This window comes from Mus caroli, unplaced genomic scaffold (genome assembly GCF_978045245.1).
Source record: "Mus caroli unplaced genomic scaffold, Mus_caroli_1 scaffold_2, whole genome shotgun sequence".
Classification (NCBI taxonomy): Eukaryota; Metazoa; Chordata; class Mammalia; order Rodentia; family Muridae; genus Mus; species Mus caroli.
In genome coordinates this window covers 39998011-40022428 of record NW_028227257.1, presented here as the reverse complement: position 1 = coordinate 40022428, position 24418 = coordinate 39998011, and the positions used below count along the sequence as shown (strand labels likewise).

At 38.3% G+C, this 24418-nt stretch overlaps 1 protein-coding gene across 5 annotated transcripts in view; it reads right to left on the bottom strand.

Moving 5' to 3' along the window:
- Tasp1 (taspase 1) overlaps positions 1-24418 on the bottom strand; it is a 247334-nt gene that overhangs the window by 131412 nt on the left and 91504 nt on the right. For all 5 annotated transcript variants that reach the window (XR_003835952.2, XM_021149142.2, XM_021149133.2 and 2 more), the window contains exons 7-8: positions 19878-19957; positions 12953-13059 (exon numbers count right to left, since the gene is read on the bottom strand). Coding sequence is in view for 4 of the 5 variants with exons in the window: in XM_021149142.2 (XP_021004801.1) it covers positions 12953-13059; positions 19878-19957 (187 nt within the window). In the remaining variant the exon portion in view is untranslated. The remainder of the gene's footprint in view (positions 1-12952; positions 13060-19877; positions 19958-24418) is intronic.

Here is a 24418-nt window from a genome sequence, read left to right as displayed (position 1 = left end):
ACAAGTTATCATACATTAAACTATAAATCACAAAAAATTTCAAGAAACAACATCAAAAAGAATACATGCAGACTATAAAACAGGGGAGTCAATAAAATTTGAAAATTAAAAATAAAACACTTCTGAAGAATTTGTGGATCAAATAAAACTAAATGCAAACAAAGGCCAACAGGTGATGATAATACCACACTTGCATGAATGCAGAATACAAGAAAAACAGTGCTGGGAAGGAAATTTACATACACGATGCTGATTCTGGAAAACTAATGTCCAATTAACAAAGTCAGAAAGAGAGCAGGTTAAACACAGTATCTAGAAAATATAAATTGGAGGTAAGATGAAAAAAAAAAAATCAGTGAAGAAATTAACACTACCCAGAGATCAAAACAAGCAAATTTGGTTGGGGGAGGGGGTTGTTAAGTAAACTGAATGAATTCAATCTAATATACAACCATTTTCTTTACCACTGACATCTCAGCAAAAGAGCATCCCCATCGGCTTCTCTACTACCAAGCCCCACCAACCCCTCTTCCCACCCCGACCCCCATCTTAAAATCCTGCAGCACTCCAAAAAAATGTTTCCTGAGTCATTTCCCAGAGTCTTCTCTGCCTTTAAACTCCCCTAACACAACTTTTTTCCCACTCTAAAAGCACTCTGCATTGGTTTGGGGGATCCTGTGTAGAGAATAAATACTATAAAACAAAAACTCTCTAGACTGTCTGAAAGAGAATCTTGCTCAGCGCACACACAAGCTGTAAGCTCACCATGGCGGAAGCTGCTTTCCTGGCAGGGATCTGGTTCCATTTCTGATTGCGATGTGCTGCTCTTCCCTAGGCCATGCTTTTGCACAACATCTCCATGAGGGCTGCCCTTACAGGTCACTGCCATGGGGCCATGGCTGCCTCCACACGTACCACACTCAAGTCCAGACCATTTCTCACAAGTAGAGAGTGACTCTGCTTCAGGAAAGTTTACATGCCCATTAGTCTACTGTTCCAAATCCATGTCTAGACACTGACCCATCAAACACAGCCTCTCACTCTATCTACAAAGAAATACATGTCTTGGTTTTGACCATACATCCTTACATTCAGTGTCTCATTTGCCTGCTTTTACTGCCTTCTCATGCACTGAGGTCATCCGACACTGTAAAATACTCCTCTTATTTCTGACTCAGTTTCCTTTATTTCCAAAATTTCCCATTTCCTAAAAGCTCTAATAAGTGATACTCATCCCAAAGTTTTGCTTCAACTTTTGTTTTCTCCCCTGGAAAGCTTGGCTATCAAATCAAATAGACAAAAGTGTTATAATCAAACCCACCAAAAAGGAGGCATTTCATAGAGGCACACGCATCATACTACTTCACTGACAGCAACATTACCGCGTGCTAATGGGATATGAATTCAGTACCTAGGAAGATTAAAAGACACATAAATAAGCAAGCTAAAACACTGTTAATTAAATAGATGGCAACAAACTCTTTATAAGAGCAGGCGACGTTTTTCAATTTAGTTGTCCAATTTAGCTCTTTCAAGGAACACCTGGCCAAAGCCTGAAACATAGGTCTTTCTTTCATTTTGGGCTACCCTCACTTTCTCTGGATAAAATTACACTTTTAAATGCCAGAACTCCACTGGCCTTTGAACTGAGTCTTAAAGCAGTGGGGAATAGCAGATAAAGGACTAGAAAGTAACACAGACAATCTGGATCTTATTCCTGCCAGAGAAACACTGTAACAATTAGGATGGGCCACTTGACCTGGATTTAAATGGGACCCTCTCCATATTGAAGAAGAATAATTAATATCCACTTAATAAAACATTATTAAGTTGCTTTATATGCATGAGATTTTATAAGCAGAGCACTATCAGTTTGGCCAGTTAATTATGGGTATATCCACAAAACCAAAAATTATTCAAACTCATAAAAAATTTAACTAAGGGCAAGCATATTAAAAAGTAAAATGGAAGTGAAATGTTCATATGCTTTCTCCTTTTGTTCTCAGGTAAACTCAAATCTTATTAGAAAACAGATAAGTCAAAAAGAACTAAGAAAAATGGGTGAAGAGCACTGTATATTTTAGGACATAAGAAATATAATCTAGAGTATCAAATGTCATTCAATTTAACCTCAACGATGTTTTCAGAGGCTTATGACACTCAAAAGTCTACATTTGACGCAAATAGTTCCTAGGATGAGCCCTGTTCATCCATATTTCTAAACATTCTCCTCAACTGGTCCCAGGTACAGTTAGAACAAATAAGAGTTGGGGTGGGAAAAACGCCTCTGGATGTGGACATTTTCATTCTATAAGACCTTTGTCCACACTTACAAAGTCACATATCAAAATAAACATGTGCCAGGAAATGAATGGGCATTCTTGGTGTGCTAAGGTTTAATTCTTTCATAGGATGTGAGGGACATGGCCTGGAAGTACATTTGTAAAACGGGCATTTTTACCCTCTGTAACAGGAAAGGTATGTGCCCATATTTCTCTAGGTGAGAACGCCCCCTTGTGGACACTTCCATACTTACCTTTTCAGAAGTCTCTATTCCCTTTCCTGCTTATGTATCTTTAATATCGCTCCTTAATAGCTACAATACTGAAGACGTAACAGTATTATTTAATACTTCAACTAACCTAATTCCTACTTTTTGTTGTAAATTCCTATATACAAGTTTATCATCAAAAACTGAAGCATGGATTTTGACCCAGCATATATTTAACCATCTAAGAAAATCAAACTTTTGTTGAGTCTACAAGATAAATAAAATAAAATGTTTTTTCCTTCAAAATTAGTATCAGAATCAGTTTTATATGGTTAGTACTAACTTAATTAAATGATGTTTTTATGAACTATAAAAAGGATAAAATTATTATGTTCATCCATTCATGAGCTAACATGAGTAATAAATCTCAAAGTGACAGATGTAAAACATAAATAATCCAACTTGAAAAGTACTTCCTGATTAATTTACTAAGTAATGGGGGATGAATTTATTTTGATCTCAGTGGAATTAGAACAGTCCTTAAAAGAGGACCAGAATAAAACGTTAGGAGGCAGAAAAATAATTGGTAACTTTGTTACCAATTATTATTCCATAAATACTGAAGCATGAGGAAAACCAGAATTGAGACTAACAAATTCATAAGTAAAAAAAAAAAAATTAAATAGAAAAACAAAACCTTCTAAGTCCTCTCCACTTTCAGTGTTTCTTTGAGACATGCTATCATCCTCCAAGCCCGCATCTATACGTAATCTGGAACTTCACTCTGGCTCACTTAGTATTTTAACTTCAATAAAGGAACTTCATTTCTAATCCTGTTGGTTTAGTGTTGAAATGCCTCCTATACCTATATAAACATTTCTTTTCCTAGACTTTGGAAAGTTTCTGCTTTCCAAAAAGTTGTGTTGAATCTATTTCCTATGTCTTAAGCATGGAATTCTCCTACATCATGAATCACAGATCATTTTAGTCTTTTCATAGCACTCTGTAAGTCTAGCGTACTCTTTGTAGGTTGCAGTTCTCTCCTTCCAGCACTTGAGAAACTTGACACAGAGCTGCTTGCTGTTCAACACAGCATTACTCTGACAGAAGAATTCATCTCACAGCCAATGAAGTATTGCACAAAAACAAGAGGATGCAGCATGCTGGCTGACAGGGTTATGTTCAACTAACATTGTTATATCCAGTCTGGAGGTGCCACCCTCAGTGAGATGAGACCTCCTACACTATCAAAATAACCCCCATAGACATGCCAACAGACAAATTCTCAGACAAATTCTCAGGTGAGATTTTTTTTTTCCCTCAGATACTTCTAGATTATGTCAAACTGACAGTTAAATCTACCGACAGCAGTTAGTGTGGCTGTGAATGGTGCTTCCATTACTAGGCACTTACTGTTGAATACCAGTACCTACAGTGCCTTTCATATCCTGGCTCCAGCAAAATTTGCTTCTTTCTAACTACTGCACAGTTCAGTTTTCAAGTTTTTTCCTTGCAGCCTATTCTGCTGGCCAGCTCTCAGCATACAGTCCTGTGACCCTTGCTTTGGGTTCCGTAGGAGTGTACTTCACATGGAATCTGGAAGTACCAAGCAAACAACTGAGCAAGGCTAGGGAAATTGGGGTCCCTATTTTTAATGCCATATTTCATCTCTATGAGAAGACTTTCTTGTCTCTTCTGCTGTCATGTACAAATTTTCTCTCCCTCTCAAAAGAGGGAGAATGCTGATGCTCTGAGGCTATATGTATTGAGCGAGGTCCACATGACCTCGCCTGGGGCGTGGACTTCCTGGACCACTGCACTATACATCCATTAGCAGTTCCTGAGATCACACATTGCTGACATTCAAGTTGTCTCCAGTGCTTTCCAACTTACATCAACTCAGATAAGAAAAACATTCCAACTTGATTTTTGTTTTAAATCATTTCCACAGAATAAAATAAGTAGAAAATAAGTCAATAACAAAAGATAATAAAGTGAGAATTATGTATTAAGATATTGCATAACATGCACGCCTTTAATCCCAGCACTAGGGAGGCAGAGGCAGGCGGATTTCTGAGTTCCAGGACAGCCTGGTCTACAGAGTGAGTTCCAGGACAGCCAAGGCTACACAGAGAAACCCTGTCTCGAAAAGAACAAAAAAATAAAATTAAATTAAGAATGTCTTCCAATATCACATAGCAAATGTCAATAATATAAAACTTCCAATTATTTCTGTACCAAGCCAGTAGATGAAAAATCAGAAACACAGATGAAAAAGCTACTAGCATGGAAGAAAAGTTAACCAAGGAAATTTACATTTTTTAAGAAAAGAAACAAATATAAATGGTAGAAATTAAAAACTCATGGATGAAAAAATTTAAAAGTACACTGGAAAATATGACCAAAGACTCTACCAAACAGAAATAAAAGATATTAGGAATAGACAACAGTTAAGGAAATATTATAATTAAAAATTAATTTAAAAAAATAAATGGCACCAATCATTATATAGGATACTCTAGGATACCATCAAGAAAGGTTCCAATGGGATAGAAAGCTGAGATTAAAAAGTAAAGGCACAAGAAATATATCTATGAAATTGTAGCATAAATTCCCCAAATTAAAGAAATAAAAAACATTACTCAAATGCAAGCCGCATTTAGAATTTCCCCCCAAAATATGACCATAGAAGATCTTTACAATACATTTAGTCAAGAAGTCAAAAACATAATACAAACAATATCAAAATATATAAGAAAAAAGGGCCAGTGACATAGCTTAGTAGGCTAAAGGTACTTGCTATCTGTTGTCATAAACACCACATCTCACTGGTAATGTTACCCACAGGCTTAGAAGTAAAAGATGGAAAACGATATACCAAGAGAATTGGGCAAGATTGTACAGCTATTCTGATATTGGGGGAAGGAGGGAGGGAGGCAGGGAGGGAGGGAGAAAAGGAGGGAAGAGGAGAGCACACTAGCTAGCAAACATCAATCAGTCCACTATAGGGACTGGAAAGGCCATTATATGGGCTAGACAGGTAGCTCAGAGGTTAAGAGCCACTTGGATGCATAAGTTTAGTTTCCTGGGATGTACATACAGGCTTACAACCAGCTTTAACTCCAGTTCCAGGGGATCCAACAGTCACTTGGCCTCCTCAAGCACCAAGCTTACAAATGGTACAAAGATATACATGCAACCACAATACCCACACACATAAAGTAAATAAATCCTTTTTTAAGGCCACTATATTTTAACAAAAGAACATTTCACCAACAAGATATAACAGCTGTGAATAGGTTAATATTAAATATTAGGACCAGATATTTCAAAACCAAACAATGGGCATCAAAGTCAGATAGGTCCTCATACAATAATAGAGCAACAATACTAGGGAGACTTCACTATCCCAGTAATAAAATTAACAGCAGCAAAAAAGCTTTCAGAATGAAACAACAACTATCAAATAGACATAACAGATATCTCCAGAATACTCCATCTAACTCAGCAGTTCTCAACAGAGGTAACCTAAGACCATCGATAAACATACTTACATTACAATTCATAACAGTAGCAAAACTACAATTATGAAGTAGCAAAGAAAACAATGTTATGGTTGGAGGTCATTACAACAGGAGGAACTGTATTACAGGGTTGCAACTTTAGGAAGGTTGATAAGCAATGATGTAATATTGGAATTCTTCACAATATCCAATAGAATCTCCTCTAAAATAAAACATATTTTAGGTCACCAAACAAGTCTTAGCAAACATAAAGGAATCTAAATAAATTCCTATATCTTCTTACATCAGGGTAAAACTAGAAATCAAGGGCACATGAAAAATGAAAAGGAGCACAAGTACTGAAGGATTAAATAAGAAACTCACACTTGCAGGACCTCCGTCACCTAACGAAAGCACAGGAGAAATGAACAATTCTTAGAGACGATGGAAGGAACACTTACCTCAGCTTTTAGAATACAGAGCAGGCAGTTCTAAGAGGAAAATCTGTGGTGATGATGGCCTTACAAAAAAAATCATCAAGTTTTCAAATAAACAAGCTAATAACCCAGCTAATAATTACCGTGTTGGAAAGACGAGAACAAGCCAAACTAAAAAGCAGCAAGTGAAGTCGGGCATGGTGGTGCACACCTCTTTATCCCAGTGTTCAGGAACACATCTCTACCTGAAGTCGAGCCCCAGGGCCCACTTGCTGGACAGACATAACTGAATATTGCAGGTTGCCCTCTGACGTCCACAAGCATAGCATACACATGCCCACACACCCCTACACAAATGAATACCTGAAGATAAGAACAGCATAATGATAAATGCTGAGCTTCAAAACCCCATATAAACGCATGAGGTAGCAGCAAATTTAAAGACTGACCTACCTAGCACCAATTAACATAAAAAACCTGTACAGTGGACTCATCAGGTGATAAACATATTCTTTGATGGGACTGCTGCAATTTTTAATATATTACCCATCATTCAAGGCAGTGATTTCAAAAGGAAGACAATCACTTCAAAGGAAGAACTTCTCATTTTATAGAGCATAATATGTAATGAGCATCTCTTTACAAAAGTGACAGAAGCCCATACTCACTATCTTCTTGAAAATCACAGAGCAAAAGATCAAGCAAAGTAACTTTCAAGAAAACAGTAATGATACTCCGCCTTGCACACAAAATGCACAGGCATGTACAAATGGAACAATGTGAAGAAAATATGCTGTTTGGAGGGGCACTCATTTTCTTTGATCTTAACCTACCTCTCACCCAAAAAAATACAGTGATTTAGAATGATGCAGTTAAGCGCTTACATAATAACTTCAAGATGGAAGGGAAAAGGGGAAAACATTACCCACAATATACTTCAAAAGAATAGAATGTATTTATATGAAGCACACAAAGCAAGTCCCAACATTTCCTTTCTGAAACATGTGGCCAATTTAATGTCCCTGTGTGGTGGCTAAAGAACCAAAATTAAAAGTTGTAGCATCTCTTTCGAGTGGTTTTGAACACACGACATGGTATGAAAGCACAAAAGCAGAGCTCATTTCCCCAAATGTGTTTGTTAGAAACTGAAGACTACAAGAGACTCAGACAAGGGGCAAGGGCTGATGAGCATTTGCTGCGCTATCCCGCGTAAGCTCACTGACCTACAAGCCAACAAAAACTAACTGAAAGCTTAAAATACGTTATGCACGTGGTGAGAGGAAGCGGGGATAACCGTACACACTCAACTGCAGAATCTGCTACTAAAGAAAAGGGGATGGAAACTATTTAGGCAATATGCTGTGAGGAAAGGAAAGAGAAAGGGGAGTCTGAAACATCAAAAATGTTGAGATCAAACAATACCCCCAACTTCTTTTAATACTCTAAGAATAAGAGTTCTTTCCAATCATATCCAGGACTAACTGTTTGAAATTGATCTTTATGAAATCTAGACTATGGTCTAGATGCATGGTGTCTGCTTTCTAAATGTAAATGTCTTCTCAGCCATGAATAACTTAAGTTTCCCTATGGCATGAACCGAATACAGAAACAGATCAAGGAGCGAATGGCATCATTCAAAGAGTGTCTTCACTCAGCTATAATAAAAATTAGTGCCGACGAGGTTACCTTTTGCTTTTTGTCTCAGAACACAAGTATGAAATATTTATATACAATAAGAGACAGAAGAAAATCTAAGTAAGCCCACCCAGAGAGAACAGGGCCAAATATTTACTACTATTTTCATATTAAATATAACAAGTTAAACAGTTATCTTTCCCTTTTCTACCACGTAAGTCACCTAAAAAAGCAATGATGAAAAAAAGAAATACAACCACGAAGAAGAGATAATTCCTAAAAATCTGTATTTCTCACTTTAAAATATTACACCTTAAAATCTATGAAACCTACAGCTAGAAACCAAGTTCACAACACTGAGTTAATTCACAGAAATGTGGTGCAATGGCATCAACTCTTCCTCACTGTCACTCTCACTTCAATGGTAAAGCTTCTCAAAAGCTAGCCTGACTCTGCTTCCCACCCCACGCCTACCTCATCAACCCACACATGTCCATCACCAATCCATACCTCACAACATGGTCTGCCCAGATCAACAGTCTCCAGGTGCCAAACCCAGCAGCCATTCTTCAGCAGTGTGTGACCCAGCAAAGACTTTCTCTGAAATAAATGCTCCTCCTGTAGTCCTCTCTTTCTCCTCCCTCCCCACCTCCCCCACCCCCCTCTGACACGAAAGTACATCCTGGTACCTTTGCCTCACCAGTATGTCCTTTTTCTCCCAGTTTCTACATCTTGAACTGGCTTGAGATTCAGGTGCAAATCTCTCACACAGTCTCACTATTCAGTGTGTCAATATGGATGTATATCCCTTTTTATGTCAATAATTTCATCACATATATCACCCTCTTGCTCTGTCTATAAAACTACTGTTCTTGAACATGTACTTGCTCCTATAACCAACTTCACAATCGATACTTCACAGCAAGCTTTCCAATAGTAATGATGAAGGGTTGGTACAAGTTTTCAGAAGTTGAAAATACACTAGGAAAAGCAAAGGAGCATGGTTTTAAATGCATATGTTTAACAGTGTCCTTTGGTGTCACAGGCTTGGTTGCTAACCTCAGTCGGGCACTACTGGGAAGATTGTGGAACTCTTAAAAGATGGAAGGAAAACACTGGACACTAGGTCCCTGAAGAGTACACTTGAGGACATGCACAGCCTAGCCCACTCTCTCTGTTTTCCCTTCTAGGACTCGGAGACGTGAACAGGCTTCCCTTGCAATGGCCATGCTTTGATGTACCTTCCTTGTCAGAGGCGTGACAGCAGAGGCCCGTGGACACACAAAATCTCTAACCCAAAAGAAAACAACTTTCGGGGGCTAGAGAGATGACTCAGTAGTTAAGAGCTCTGACTGCACTTCCAGAGGTCCTGAGTTCAAATTCCCAACAACCACATGGTGGCTCACAACCATCTGTAGCAAGAACCAATGCCCTCCTCTGGTGTGTCTGTAAACATCTACAATTTACTCATATACATTAAATAAATAAATAAATCTTAAAAATAAAATAAACAAAAAATGGCCCTGACTTCTGAGTAAGTCTAAGCCTGGCTACAAATTTCTATAAAAAAAAAATTCTATAAACAACCACTAAATTAGCCTCAACAAAAAAAAAAAAAAAAAAAAAAAAAGAAAGAAAGAAAGAAAGAAAGAAAGAAAGAAAACTGTCTCAGTATTGTAAAACTCAACAACACCCTAAAGTTTTCATCCTTTTATTCAGGGTGCTGGGGACTGAACCCAGGGCCTTATGTGTGCTAGGCAGAGACTCTAGCACTGAGATACGTGCCTAGCCTGACCTTTTGATAGAACCAAAGCCTTTCCATTGAATGTAGGTTCTCAGACAATGTTCCATACAGTTTTTCTTAGTAAGCAATGAAATGACCTATGACTTTGACTTTCATATTATATAAAAGAGAACAAGAAAATAAAAATATTAACAAACATTCTAAATAAAGTATACATGGATTTTTATGGTTTTCATCAACTTCACTAGCTTACATTTCCATAATTATAATGCAACAGCATTTCCTTACAAGCCAATTCTGGTTTTTTAATTTACTTTTCCAATAGAGCACTAAGTATTCATACAATCCTTAGTTTTCAAATAAACAACTCTCCTTTTAAATTCATTATCCCAAGGTTTAACATGAAACAACAGATTATGTGATCTTAATAAAAAGCAATGGACCCATGGAGGATACCAACACATTGAGCTGCAAGCAGGTATGGGAGCATGGCACACTGAAAGGTAGCTCTAGAAACAAAGCTGGAAAAGCTTTCCACGCGCACTCCAGCCCGAAGGACCCAGCCCGTTTGCCCCTTCGGCTGCATTCCTCACCATCCTCTCTGCAGATTTTGGCTTCAAGCACACTAGCTCTCTTCATTACCCCAACATGACAACCCTCCAGAATGACCTCTGAACACACAGTTCATTCTGGGTGATATATTCTTCTGCTGACTGTTTATAAAGCTCACTCTTATCTTTCACATCTTAGCTCAAGTATGTCTTCCTGATCATCTTAATGGATGCAATCTGTCTTCATACTCTCATATTTCGGCTACTATATCATATCATGTTCTTTTCTTAACAAAACACAACAAACATATTGAAACATGATAATAATCTTAATTACAGGTATATATTTTCCAGTCTCTGTCTCACTAGAGAATTTTGTTCACCATGTATTCTTATTAGCTGGCATACAATCACTTTCTGAATAAAAAGAAAAAAAAAAAAAACTAGTGACCTGAAAAGGTAAGGCCGTGATACTTGTATGCATAATATTCTAAACTGATAGCCGCGACACAGAGCTGTGTAAGAATTTCACAGCAGTTTTGTTCCTGAGAGTAAACACCCAGAGACAACCAATCTCAGCAGGAGAATATATAAACAAACTATAGTCTATGTACATTAGGATATTACTTAGAGGTGTTTTGTTTTGTTTTGTTTTGTTTGCAGAACCAGTGATGAGACATCTAGAAATATTCTCTGAAAACAAGTCAATAGAAAAAGCACATTCCATATGTCAGCAACATAAAGCATCAATGGCAGTAAATAGCTGAAGGACAACAAAACCAGGAATGCTGTGTCTTGATCTGGCACACAGTTATGAAAACTGATGAAACTGTCTACTCCATGCACTCTGTCTCTGAGACAGGTCACTCTACAGCCTGTGAGCTATCCAATCAAACTCCTGAATGCAAGGCTTGCAGACAAGCAAACCCAGACACTCATATTTTTAAAGGGCAAAACCTCCTAAATTTGTTCACCAAGGCATCATAAAGAATGCAGAAACATACACACACACATTCACATGTACATGCACGCGCACACACACACTCACATACACACAACAGAACAGACTACACAAGCTTTCATCAAAACCTACATACTAATTTGTTTATTTGCTTCCTAAAACCCATATTATGAGCTACATAAGCAGAACTGGACCAGAATGTTTGATTAATTACCCTGTGAGGAAACATACTGAGGAAATACCTATTATTATGAAAGATGGCTTATTAGGTACTTTATGGCGTCCACATCATAAACCAGCTCATATGCACTAAGGAAGGACTACATGATACAGATAAGGTACACATAGAATATGACCTGACACAGCAATCAAGGGTTGTGTGCTAGAAAACTCTAACATCATAACATGAAGAACGCTGTAGCTTTCAACTCCATTGCACTATCGAAAGCAAGTACGAGAGGACTGAGACAATACAGTACCATGTGACTGACACTTTGTGGCTACTGGGCAAGAGAAGCAAAGAATGGGCGAACACTGAGAAGCTGAGTTTCTTATTTTATTCAATTTTAATTAAGTTTAATTTTAAAACATTTTCAGCCACTGCCAAAAATGATTCTAATAACTAAATATGCAAATCCACATTTTCAAAAGTAAATTGTATTACATGTATTCATTTATGTGTCTATTTATTTATGTGCATCTGTGTGTTTCAATACACAAATGTGACAGCATGCAACTTTCAGAAGTCTGCTCTGTCCCTATACCATGCGGGCCCTGGGGATCAAACGGCAGCAAGTGCCTTTACCCACTGTGCCATCTTACCAACCCTCAACAGTTAGAGCTCATTATTAACTTTTCTACTGATTATATTTCAAAAGATATTTTCAATTCAGTAACTTAAAATAAATTATTAAAATTAATTTTTCTTTACATTTTGAAATTAAACTCACTGTTTCTTTTCATGATCAAATTTTCAAGAAAGGGGCTATAGAAATCGGCTCAGAAGTTAAGAGCATTTGCTGTTCTCCCAAAGACCAGGGTTCAATTCCCAGTACCCACAGAGCAGCTCACAACTGTCTGTAACTACAAGATCTGACACCCTTACACTGACATACATGCAGGCAAAACATCAATGCACATTTCAAAAAAAAAATTTTTCCCCCAAGAAAGGCTTTCTCAGTGTAACCATGACTGTCCTAGAACTCACTCTGTAGACCAAGCTGACCTGGAATTCAGATATCTACCTACCTCTGCATCCCAGAGTCCTGGGAGTAAAAGTACATACCACAACATCCAACTTAAGGTCTAGTTTTTAAATTACAATTTTTATATGTGTATTACGCATGTACAAGTGCACATGCTCAGAGAATGTCACAACATATGTGAGAAAGTCTGAGGGCAACTTGTAGGAGTCGGCTCTCTCCTATCATATGGCTTCTGGGGAAAACTGGGATCAGCAGCTGAACCTTTTGCAGTAAGTGCATTTACTTAATGAGCCCCACCAAAGCGAGCGGCTCTGCTTTAATACACACATAAGAATATGCTATATTTCAAATGGACTGTATTGTTCTAAAAGCAGGTCAACAACATCCCTGACATGCATCAGCCAATTCTTCAGACACCTCCTGACCTTTGAGCTTGATTGTCGTCTTCTCTTCAGCTGGATGAAGTCTGTTTCCACCCTTTCTGCCAGCTCTAGTTTCCTCTTGTTCCTTTTAAATGCAGCTAAGCTGAATCCTACAATAGAGAACAACAAAAATATTTGAGAATTATTTGAACAAGTAGGCAAGCAAGATACCCTAAACAGTGACTACCCCCCAAAAAAATCCACTTAAGATTGTTGAACTGTTGGTTTTAAAAAGGCTCCCCAATGTACACTGAAAATAAGAAAAACAAAGGGATTAGCATGAGTTTATAAACTGAGGGAACGGATTAAAGCAGACAAACAACTGAGTTCTGAAGGTAGACAGGGCCTAGGGACACGTAGTGATCCACAACCATTCAGCGGTACGGTTCTCTAAGTCTCAGTGCACAGACATGAGAGATGACACTTGGGAGCACCACACTGGAAGTATACTAGAAAAGAGGGGATCCCGGAGGTCAATCCACCTCAGGGAGTGTAAAACAAGCTGCCATGTACTAACAAATAAGATTGCAAGCCTTAACCTTGTCTCTAGAAGTAAAAGGAAAAATTTACAAAGGAAATGTTAACCAAGAAGGCTTCTAATGCACGGGTAGAGAAGAGTTCAGGTCACTGTATGATCTGAAGGAGAAAAAAGTGACCCCAATGTATCTGATGATGAATCCTCACTGACAAGTGAACTGGATTTCGAGGCACCAGGGAAACATACCTCTGCCTGTATCTATGAGGGTATTTCCAGAGAGGTTTAATTGAGGAGGGAAGACTAGCCCTGAATGTTGGTTGCACCAATCCATGGTCTGGGGTCCTGGACTGAATAAAATAAGCTCAGCACTAGTCTTTGTGTCTCTCTGCTTCTTGACTATGGACCAACAGAAACTGTCCCTCAAACTGTAGCCAGCACATACTCCTCTTCTTTGTTGGTGTTTGGCTACAGACTATCCAGACAGAAAGGAAATTTAAAAAAATTAAAATCAGAGTATGTAAGCATGGTATGATGGCTCACACCTATCATCAGAGTACTATGCAAGTTGAGAAAAAGAACTGTTATGGGCTCCAGGCCAGATTGGGCTCCAGAATGAAATTTCTTTAAAACAAAGCAAAACTCAAGTTTCATGTAATATCTACAGATGCACATATCCATCAACACCAGGACATTCTCCAACCTAAACCATAAGGCACCAAAATGGGTCTCAAGATTGTAAAAACTAAAATATTAACACAAATCTTCTATAAAATGCCAGAACAAAATTTAGAAATTAATAAGCAAAAACAGAAAATAAGAAATACATTAAAATTAAACAATATGCCGAGGAACAGCCAATGGATCCTGAAGAAATCAAAAGTATATCATAAAGTCTCTCAAGTTGATGGAAACATTGCATGCCAAAGCCTGTTCATTATCAAATGAAGTACAATAAAAGCAGCTGGCCTTAGTTTATTGTCAAAGAGTCCCATCATAGGGAAGCAGGAAAACAACCAAACCCAAGGAAATCTTGAAAATCAGAGCAGAAATAAGTGAACTAGAGACTAGAAATAAACTATTAATGATCAAATTGATAGCTGACTTTTGAAAGATAATAATCAACAAACCTTTTGCTGGGTAAAAGAAAAAATAGAATTTGATGTAAAAAAGGAGAAACATTACAAGTGGTATCACAAAAAGTACAATGAACCAGAAAAATTGTCATGACAGTCATATGCCTGCAAATGACAAAGAGAAGCCCTGGACACATATAACACAGCCTGCCTGGATCAAGACAGTGAAAAAAATATACAGCGGACGAAAACAAGTAATGAAACAGAAGCAGCAGGTTAGTGTCGCATATGGATTGAAGATGGATGTAGATCAGTGGTAAAGCATTTGCCCAGCATGTATGAGGCCTGGAGTTGGTTCCTGTGGTCATTTAAATAGGAATGCCCCAACAGACTTGACTCGTGTTTGAATGCTTGGTCCACAGTGAATGACAGTATTAGTAACTGTGACCTTGTTGGAGTGGCTGTGGCCTTGTTGGAGGAAGTGTGTCAGTGTGGAGTCAAACTTTGAGGTCTCAGAAGAAAAAGCCAGTTCACTTCCTGCTACCTGCTGATCTGGATATAGAACTCTAAACCCCTTGTCCAGCACCATATCTGCCTGCACGCTGCCATCCTTCCCTCCATGGCAATAAAGGACTAAATCTCTGAAACTATAAACCAGTCCCAATTAAATGTTATCTTTTATAAGAGTTGTCGTGGTCATGGTGTCTCTTTACAGCAATAGAAACCATAAAGTATGGCAACAGAAATGCCAACTCCCCAGCTTCAAAATATCAAGTAAGATGTATCCCAATGATGCAAGAACAAACCAAACATATCAATATAGCTTTGATATCAAATCAAAAGAATAAAGAACAAAAATATGTGATCTCAATTCACATAGAAGAAAGCACTCAGTAAGAGTCAGCAGCCCTTCACGCTAAAACCCTGACAGGCGTAGAGGAATCCTCAAAGTCCGGCTAGAATGGTGACAAGCGCGTGGGTACCATGAAATGAGGGGAGCTGGAACAAGACATATAACTCATGCACCTGTTTTATTGGCATGCCATAGGAGACTGAGCAAGAGAAGAAAATTAGCAAGTATCAAATTCTAAGGACTTGCGATCACCTAGGCTATAGAAGGCAGACTTTATACAGAGAGGCCTTAAGACCCCAACCAGCCATTAGAACAGATGAGAGCTAGAGTACAGCAGGACACAGATGCACAGCAGCAGGACCAGCAAGACATGTCAGCAGGTGATGATCTGAGTGCCATCCCCAGAACCCACATGGGGAAAGGACAGAGCCTATGACATTCATACACGTCCTGATATGTGTACATACACACAGATACAACAGAGAAAAATAGAGAAAAATACATACACACACTAAATAAAATGTAAGAAAAAGAGAAAAAAATCTAAAACAATTAACTGAAGCAAGAACACTGTGCACAAATAACTTGCTCTTTAAAAAAAAAAAAAAAAAAGGAGCTGAAGGGGTCTGCAACCCTATAGGTGGAACAACAATATGAACTAACCAGTACCCACTGGAGCTTGTGTCTCCAGCTGCATATGTATCAGAAGATGGCCTAGTCGGCCATCATTGGGAAGAGAGGCCCCTTGGTCTTGCACACTTTATATGCCCCAGTACAGGGGAACGCCAGGGCCAAGAAGTGGGAGTGGGTGGGTAGGGTAGGGGAGCAGGGCAAGGGGTGGGGGGGTAATAGGGGACTTTCGGGATAGCATTTGAAATGTAAATGAAGAAAATACCTAATGAAAAATTGAAAAAAAAAAGTTATGTGAGGCCTGAACTAGAACCCAGATGACCCACAGGTGCTCATCAAGAGACACCTCTCCACTACCATGTCATCAGCATCTGTCCTTTATGATGTCATTATAATTTACTGACATTAGATTATTGTCATGACCTGGGATGACATTCAGTGTCTTTGGAAGTAGCTAGTTCGGTCATGATGAGTTCGTGACCATCAAGTGACATGTGCAAGAGTTTCATGTTGCCCAGCTTACCGATGACCACATATTGCATGACAAGAATTCTGAAAGCCATATGGAGGATGTTAGAATTTATAAATGGAAGGAAATTTTTGTGCAATAAAAGTCTTTCTTTTCTGTGATAGTGTCATGAACTAATCAATTATGGTTTATCAATTAACTTTTATTCTAAAAGACAACAGAAAAGCACATTCTTAAACCCCCCCTCTCTCTTTCCCTCTCTCTCCCCCCCTCTTTCTCTCATGCACACACAAACACACACATATACATACATATATCTTATTTGTTAATGAACATCTTAGGCATTTTATAGATATACAGAATTACTAAAGTAAGTTATAAATAACAAATATTTCTGTGAAGCAAAAAAAATAAAATAAACAAGAAAATGAATTATATTTACATTATAAAAGTAGGAATATCTAGGAATAAGTTTAAGGAAAAGAGAAATCTTTACAGTGACAATTACAAAACACTGAAAAGAAGTTAAAAGGACACATGCACAAAAATAAAAACCACAACCCAATACTTTCAAAATATCTAAAGCATATCCATAGATCTCATGCAATCTACATAAAAATACCAAAAACATTCTTCATAGAAATAGAGAAAGCAATCATAAAATTCACCTGTAACCATAGAAGATCCGAGTCCTAGCAATCTTTAGCAAAAACAAAGCTGCATCATACAACCTCACTTGAAAAACACATTACAAAACCACAGTAAACAGAAGAGGATGCAGTGACTAAAATTCACACGCACAAGCACACAAGCATGCCACACACACACACACACACACACTCACACACACACACACACACACACACACACACACACACACACAGAGGCATGCACACACATCAAAGAAGCAGATTACAGAGCTGAGAAACTGTTCAGTATTACAACCAGGTGTTTTCCAAAAAAGGTATCAAGAATATCTATTCTAAGTTTCTACTGGGGAGAAAATACAAAAAATAGAGAATAAAAAAATGACATAGTTTCTCTTAACATAAAAATAAAATTTAATTCAAAATACTTGACAGAATGAAACTGACAGGCAAATGGATGGAACTAGAAAAACCATCCTGAGACCCAGAAAGACAAATAAGGTCCTTTGCACATACATTATGGTTGCCAGTTTGTGTTTTTATGGAACTCCTGTGTGTGCAGATGAGTGGGTTTCTTGTGCCTTTTTGTGGGCTCTTTTCCTTCTGCTTGCTTGTTTTCTCCTACTGTGAGGTATTAGCTATTGTTTTGCATTATTATATTTTATTTTATACTTATCCCTTAGAAGCAAGTTTGTTTTCCAGTAAGAGACAGAAAGGGGGTGGATCTAAATGGAAGGGGTATTAGGGAGAAATCAGAATACATAATCAGAATATATTATGTGCCCTATTCCCAAAACATCTATTTTTCAATAACATGATTAAAAAAAAAAATCACAGTTCTGCACGCAAGACCTAAAACTACTACATTAGCATTAAAGCAATGAAAAGTTTCAAGACACTAGTATTTAATCCCTGTGTGTGTGTGTGTGTGTGTGTGTGTGTGTGTGTGTGTGTGTATCCCCCCCCCTCTGATATAGGCCAGGTTTTTAGATAAAACCACAAAAGCACAGATAACAAAGGAGACAAGCAAGATTATATCAAACTTCAAACTACCAGGGAAGGAAACACTCAACAGCATAGACAACATATAAAATGTTAGGTTAGTATCTAGAGTATACAGCAAATTTGAAAGTTCAACAACAAAAACTACAAGTTACCAGGTTTTTAAAATGAACAGAAGATATGGGACAAGTGACTTACATAGGCATTTCTCAAAGAAAATATACAAAAGGCCCTCAAGTATATGAACAATTCAAGCATCACTAGCCACCAGGAAAAGTAAACCAGAAGCACAATAAGCTGTCACCTCATCCAAGGAGAATGCTGTTGTCAAAAGACGGAAATGTCAATAGGAAGAGGAAAGAGGACTCCAATGCCTATCAGTGAGAATGGCAAAACTTCTTCATATTAAACAATTAAACTGTGTCCTTTTGTCTTACTTAAGTTTCTCAGTTTTAACTCATATCTTCTTTACATTTAAATCTAAAAAGCTTGCTGCTGAATCCTTAGAGTCAGGAGGCATGGTGCCCCAAGCCTATAATCTGAGCAATTGGGCAGTAGAGGAACGAGTTTATCTTGGGGCTTGCCTACAGTTTCAGTGTATTTTCAGTACATCACCAAGTGGTGGAGAATACGGCAGCAAATAGGCCTAACACTGGAGCAGTAGCTGAGAATGTAAACTGATCAACAAGGTGCAGGCCGAGAAAGAGGAAGACTGAGCCTGGCATGGGATTTTAAAACCTCAAAACCCACTCCCAATCACAAACCTCCTCCAACAAAGCCACACCTCCTGATCCTTCCTAAACAGTCTACCAACTGGAAACCAAACATTCAAATATATATACCTAAAAGGGCCATTCTCATTCCAAAACCAGGAGCTCCATTATGTGTCTCAGGTCATCTTATGTCACAGAATGAATGAAATTCTGCTTCAGACTACAAAGGAAGGTGCTAAAAACATACCTCAGCAGTTAACAACCTTTGTTGCTCTTCCTGAGAACCCAAGTTCCACTGCCAGCAACCAAGTGGTAGCTTACAACCAACTATAACTCCAGTTCTAGGGGAACTGATGTCCTCTTCTGGTCCACCGCACAAACATGGTGCAGACACAGATGCAGACACAACACCCACACAGAAGAAAATAAAAATAAGCTAGTCTTAAAAAGTCAAAAACAGGGAGCCAGGCAGTGGTGGCACACACTTTTACTCCCAGCACTCAGGAGGCAGAGGCAGATGCATCTCTGAGTCCAAGGCCAGCCTGGCCTACAGAGTGAGTTCCAGAGCAGCCAGGCGTACAAAAAAGAAACCCTGTCTCGAAAAATAAAACAAAACAAAACAAAACAAAACGAGGAAAAACAAAAAGAAATTCTTCCTCGGGTCAAGAGCTAAGGAAGAGCTCCCCTTCCTTCTTCTTCTTAATGCCTTCCAGAAGGCACCATGGTTTTATTATTCAAAATTACTTCAAGTAGCTTAAAAATAATACCTTGGGAATAACTTTACAAACCTGGCATGGTGGCTCACACTTATAATCCTAGCCCTTCAGAGGTCCTCCGCATGTTCACAGCTATATAGTAAGTTCCAAGCCAACAGACTAAGAACACCTCAAAATCAAGAGCAAAGAGGAGACCTCCAGCACAAAAAGGTGATAAAAAAGTAAACTTGACCTGTGTTTAACTATACATATTTCAACTTACAGACATTATACTTCTGTGTCAGACAGGAGTGGTGTAACACTGCGGGTGGTGTTTATACAGCTTAACTCATGAAGGGTTTACTCACTTGTGGTCATGGTGCTAGGAGGGCAAGAGGGTATCCCATGATCCACTGCCCATCTGTAGGCTCCTTCTCCAACTAAAAAGCTAACAACAAAAAAGTTATTTTTTAAAAAATGCATAGTGTCATCTTCTACAGTCAATAAAGTTAGAGAAGTAATATCACATGACAACTAAAGTCAAGTCTTAGAGATACAAGAAATCTAGAGTTGGTGCAAAACAGGACACTGCATGCTCCAATTTTCTTTTGAATTTTTATGTTGGAAGTAGCTAAAATATATATTGGAAAAAATTCTTAAAATTTCAATAAAAAAGTGAAAGTAACTTTCTGGGGAGAATTAAGATTCTTTCTTTGATCCATATAGCTGTAAGATTTATACATCTAGTCAATGAGGTTAAGAGTTTAAGTAGATGTCTTCAGATTTGTTATTCTTGTCTAGAACTATAGCCACTCAAAACAAGCAATAAATCTAGATACGGACAAACACACTAGTATGCTTAGACCCTAAGTTCAATGCAACAAGGAGGCACAGTGATGCTGAGAACCATTTCCACTCTGGTGAGTGAATACTGAAATACACCCCAGAAGGGATTTTGCAGCCGTAGACTGCAATTCTTAATACAACACAGTGAACAGGACACTTCTGGTTTATGAGACTAATTTCCAAAGGCCTCAAAAAGCATGCCAACACACGTAACAAGCCTGTTCTCTAAGTCATTTCATGAGGTAAACAGTAATTGTAAGCAGCAACTATAACAATCACTTCATTTCCTTCCACAGCCAACCTCTTCTAGATCCCAGCCAGCTAGTAATGGACCCCTTGAACTTGTGCCTGGTTGTCTCCTGTTCTCTACTTTTTGTTTCTGTTTTTCTAATCATTCCCACATTAAAATTCAAGAGAAGGAGCTGGAGAAATCAGTGGTGAAGACTACCTATTGCTTTTTCAAAGGACGCACACTCATTTCCCAGTCTCCAAGTAGGGAGGCTCACCTCCACCTATGGCTTCAGTTCTAAGAGATCTGACTCTACCTTCTGACCATTGTAGGGACCTGAATTCATCTGCATATACTTCCACATAGATATATATACATAAATTAAATACTTTTTAAAAAATATACAATTAAAATAAATCTCAAGAGCAATACACTTAAAGTTTTTATAATCTGTTATTACTAACATCAGAATTTCCTTGTGGTGAACACTATCAAAAGACTGTATTCACTCACTTTTGATAGTATGAAAAGATCACATGTTTACAAAACTTATAGCAACCACAAAAATTATTGACTCCTAAAAATCTGTATAGCTTAAATGATAAAAACCCCAGTAGGCATGCAGAAACATAAGAAATATGCCAAAGAAAAGTTAACAGCAAACTGCCCTGTTTTCATTACATTAAAACTGCAATGGAAAGAACCCTGAAAAGAAGAGATGGAAGAGAGCCAACGGAAATTATCCAACTTCACATAAGAAACAATGGTCACTGCAAAGAACAGCTGTCACATAAAAGCTAAAATCACAATTAAATTGAGAGATCATTTTGCCATCTTTAGCACCTCTTCTTTAAAAACAAAACAAAGAACAACAAAATAAACATAAAAACTGATTTGTTTAAGCCCCTCCGATAATGTGAAAACATAAACAAGCTAGTAAAGTAGTAATTGATCCAGAGGGAAGTTTGGGGCTGACCCTTTTCCAACTTCAGATAATCATCTAGGATTCAATCTCAGTACCTAGAATCATTACCATCTTAATTTTTCATTCATTAACATTCATAATTTTGACACAAGTAAAGCCAATCTAAAGTATGAGAATGTGGCTCAGTTGGTAAACTGCTTGCCTACTGTGCTGGCTAGTTTTATTTCAACTTGACACAAGCAATAGTCGTCTGAGAGGTAGGTATCACCACTGAGAAAATGCCTCCATGACATCAGGAAGTAGGAAATCCTTTGATTGGGGTGAGCCCAGCCCATTGTAGGTGGTGCCACCCCTGGGCAGGTAGTCCTGGGTTATATAATAAAACAGACTTAGCAAGCCATGGGAAGCAAGCCAATGAGCAGCACCCTTCCATTGCCTCTGCATCAGCTGTTGTCTCCAGGCTCCTGTCCTGTTTGAGTTCCTGTCCTGACTTCCTTCAGTGATGGACTATGATGTAGAAGTATAAACCAAATAAACCCTTTCTTCACCAAGTTGCGTTTGGTCATGATGTTTCTCTACAGCAATAGTCACCCTAACTAGTATGCCTAGTATGCATGAAGCTCTGAGTCTGAACTCCTGAGTCACATAGTGAGTTTAAGCCAACCTGGAATACACAAGACCTTGTCTCAAACTTTGATATAATCTATGCAATTTTTAAATAATTTAGACATTTTAAGATATTCATGTTTAGAAGTCAGTATAGAAACTATAAAGCATACTAAATAAGTAGCCTTTGCTTAACGTCAAATATTATTGTCTAGGAGTTCCATCACGTAAAATGTCACAAAAATGCTTTTCATATTTCAATGTAAACGTTTCATACTATGCATGTACTCATATATACAAATATAGTGACATGTAGAAAGAAAAAAATCACTTTCCAGAACAGCAAGTACTAACTTAAAATTTCTTGAGATTTGTTCTGAATTTCCAAAGAGAGAACTTTAAAGAAGATTCACACAAACCCATTAGAAAAGTTCTTACTAGCTGGGTGGTGGTGGCGCACGCCTTTGATCCCAGCACTCCGGAGGCAGAGGCAGGCGGATTTCTGAGTTCAAGGCCAGCCTGGTCTACAAAGTGAGTACAAGGACAGCCAGAGCTGCACAGAGAAACCTGTCTCAAAAAAACAAAAAGAAAAAAAAAAAAGCCCTTACGTCTCTCTCCTCTAGTAAAGCATGCCTGCTACTATCCTTCCTCTAAACTTCAACTGTCCTAGAGTTGCAATGACCTCACTGATACATTGGTATGCTTGGCCTGCTCTGTGTGCAGCAGAGCCTCCCCCTAACCCCTGGCAAATGCCCACTCCAGTCAATTCTCAAACAAACCAGCCATTAAAATCTTTGCAAAAGACAAGTCAGAACACATATCTAGCACTGTTAACAAGGCCAAAAACCTGAGGCTTGGTAGGTCATAAGACCTAAGAGAGAACCTGCTACTCTTATTCTGCTAGATGAATATGATATCAAACCAATACGCAGACGTAACACTATACCCATAGATAAGGGAACCTTTCAACCCTCATCAGGCAAGCTCATTTTTGCAGTTGATGGTTAAGATGGTGAATAATGAAATAACCCACAACTGGTCACAATGAGGATACTACAAGACTGCAAGGTGTTCATCCCTAAATGTAACATCTGTATCATACCCCTTTCCTTCAAGGCTCACAGATCATTTAAGCAGAGGGGCTGGAAGGAAGAGTATAAGGAGCTAGACATAGAGGATGACTCCAGTGAAACACATTTCTGGAGATAGGAGAGCAAATACACACAAGCAGTGACAGCAACTGGATCTTCACATCCACGGAATGTGCACAGATCAAGGCAGACAAACTTCGAGCCTGAAGTAGGGAGCTCACCAGGAAGCACCTCCCCTCACTAAGGAGCTCCTGGCATCTGAAAGCTGCTGGGAGGGGAACACTCTGTAAAGGGCTGTGGGCCCTGCAAGGCTCATCTATGTTCTAGCAGATGACCCTACACCTGGGCACTCGCTAAGTGGACTCCAGGAACTCAAAAAAGAAAATTCATGAGATTGGGAAGAAATGGGAAGAGGGGCTGAAGGGCAGAAATGGGGGTAGAATAGATCAAAACACATTAGATCTATATATAAAATCCTCAAGTATTAGGGGAAAATAATAGGCAATGGATTTAAAAAATATTTCTATCATTTCATTGTACATCATAAATATGTATAATTGAAGACAAATTAGGCTATTGACTACCTAAAGCTCATGAATTTTATATAAACTGCACTAGGAACATGGAAAACTGATTTTGTGTGTGGAGTGATGTAATATATGTATGTGTAATATATAATGTATGTGGTGTATACAACGTGTATGTAATTTGTGTGATGTGTATAATGAATATGTAACGTATGTAATAATGTGTATGGAGTACACATGGTATGTGTAATACATATATGGTATATAATGTATGTGGCATAGTGTGTGTGTAATGTGCATGCAATGTATGTAATGAGTGTATGCAGTGTATATGTATGATGTATGTGGTGTACATAATATGTTACATAAGGACAGTGTTAGGTGGTATGGCCTATGAAGGGGTGATTAAGTCCCAAACCCAGTGAGAGCCCTACTGAATAGGGTTAAGGATCCACTGGACTGCTTTGCCCTTCACCATATGACTCAGTGAGGAGGTTCCATACAGAAAAAACTAAACTGTCACTGGACACTTCGGCTGTAAATTGTCAGCCTTAGACTCCTGAGCTTTAGAAGGATGAGAAATACATTACTATTTAAAGCTATACATATGATGAATAACTGTGTTTCAATACAATAATGAAATTGACAGATCATCACTGTTGGAGTTAGCAACTGTGAACATACT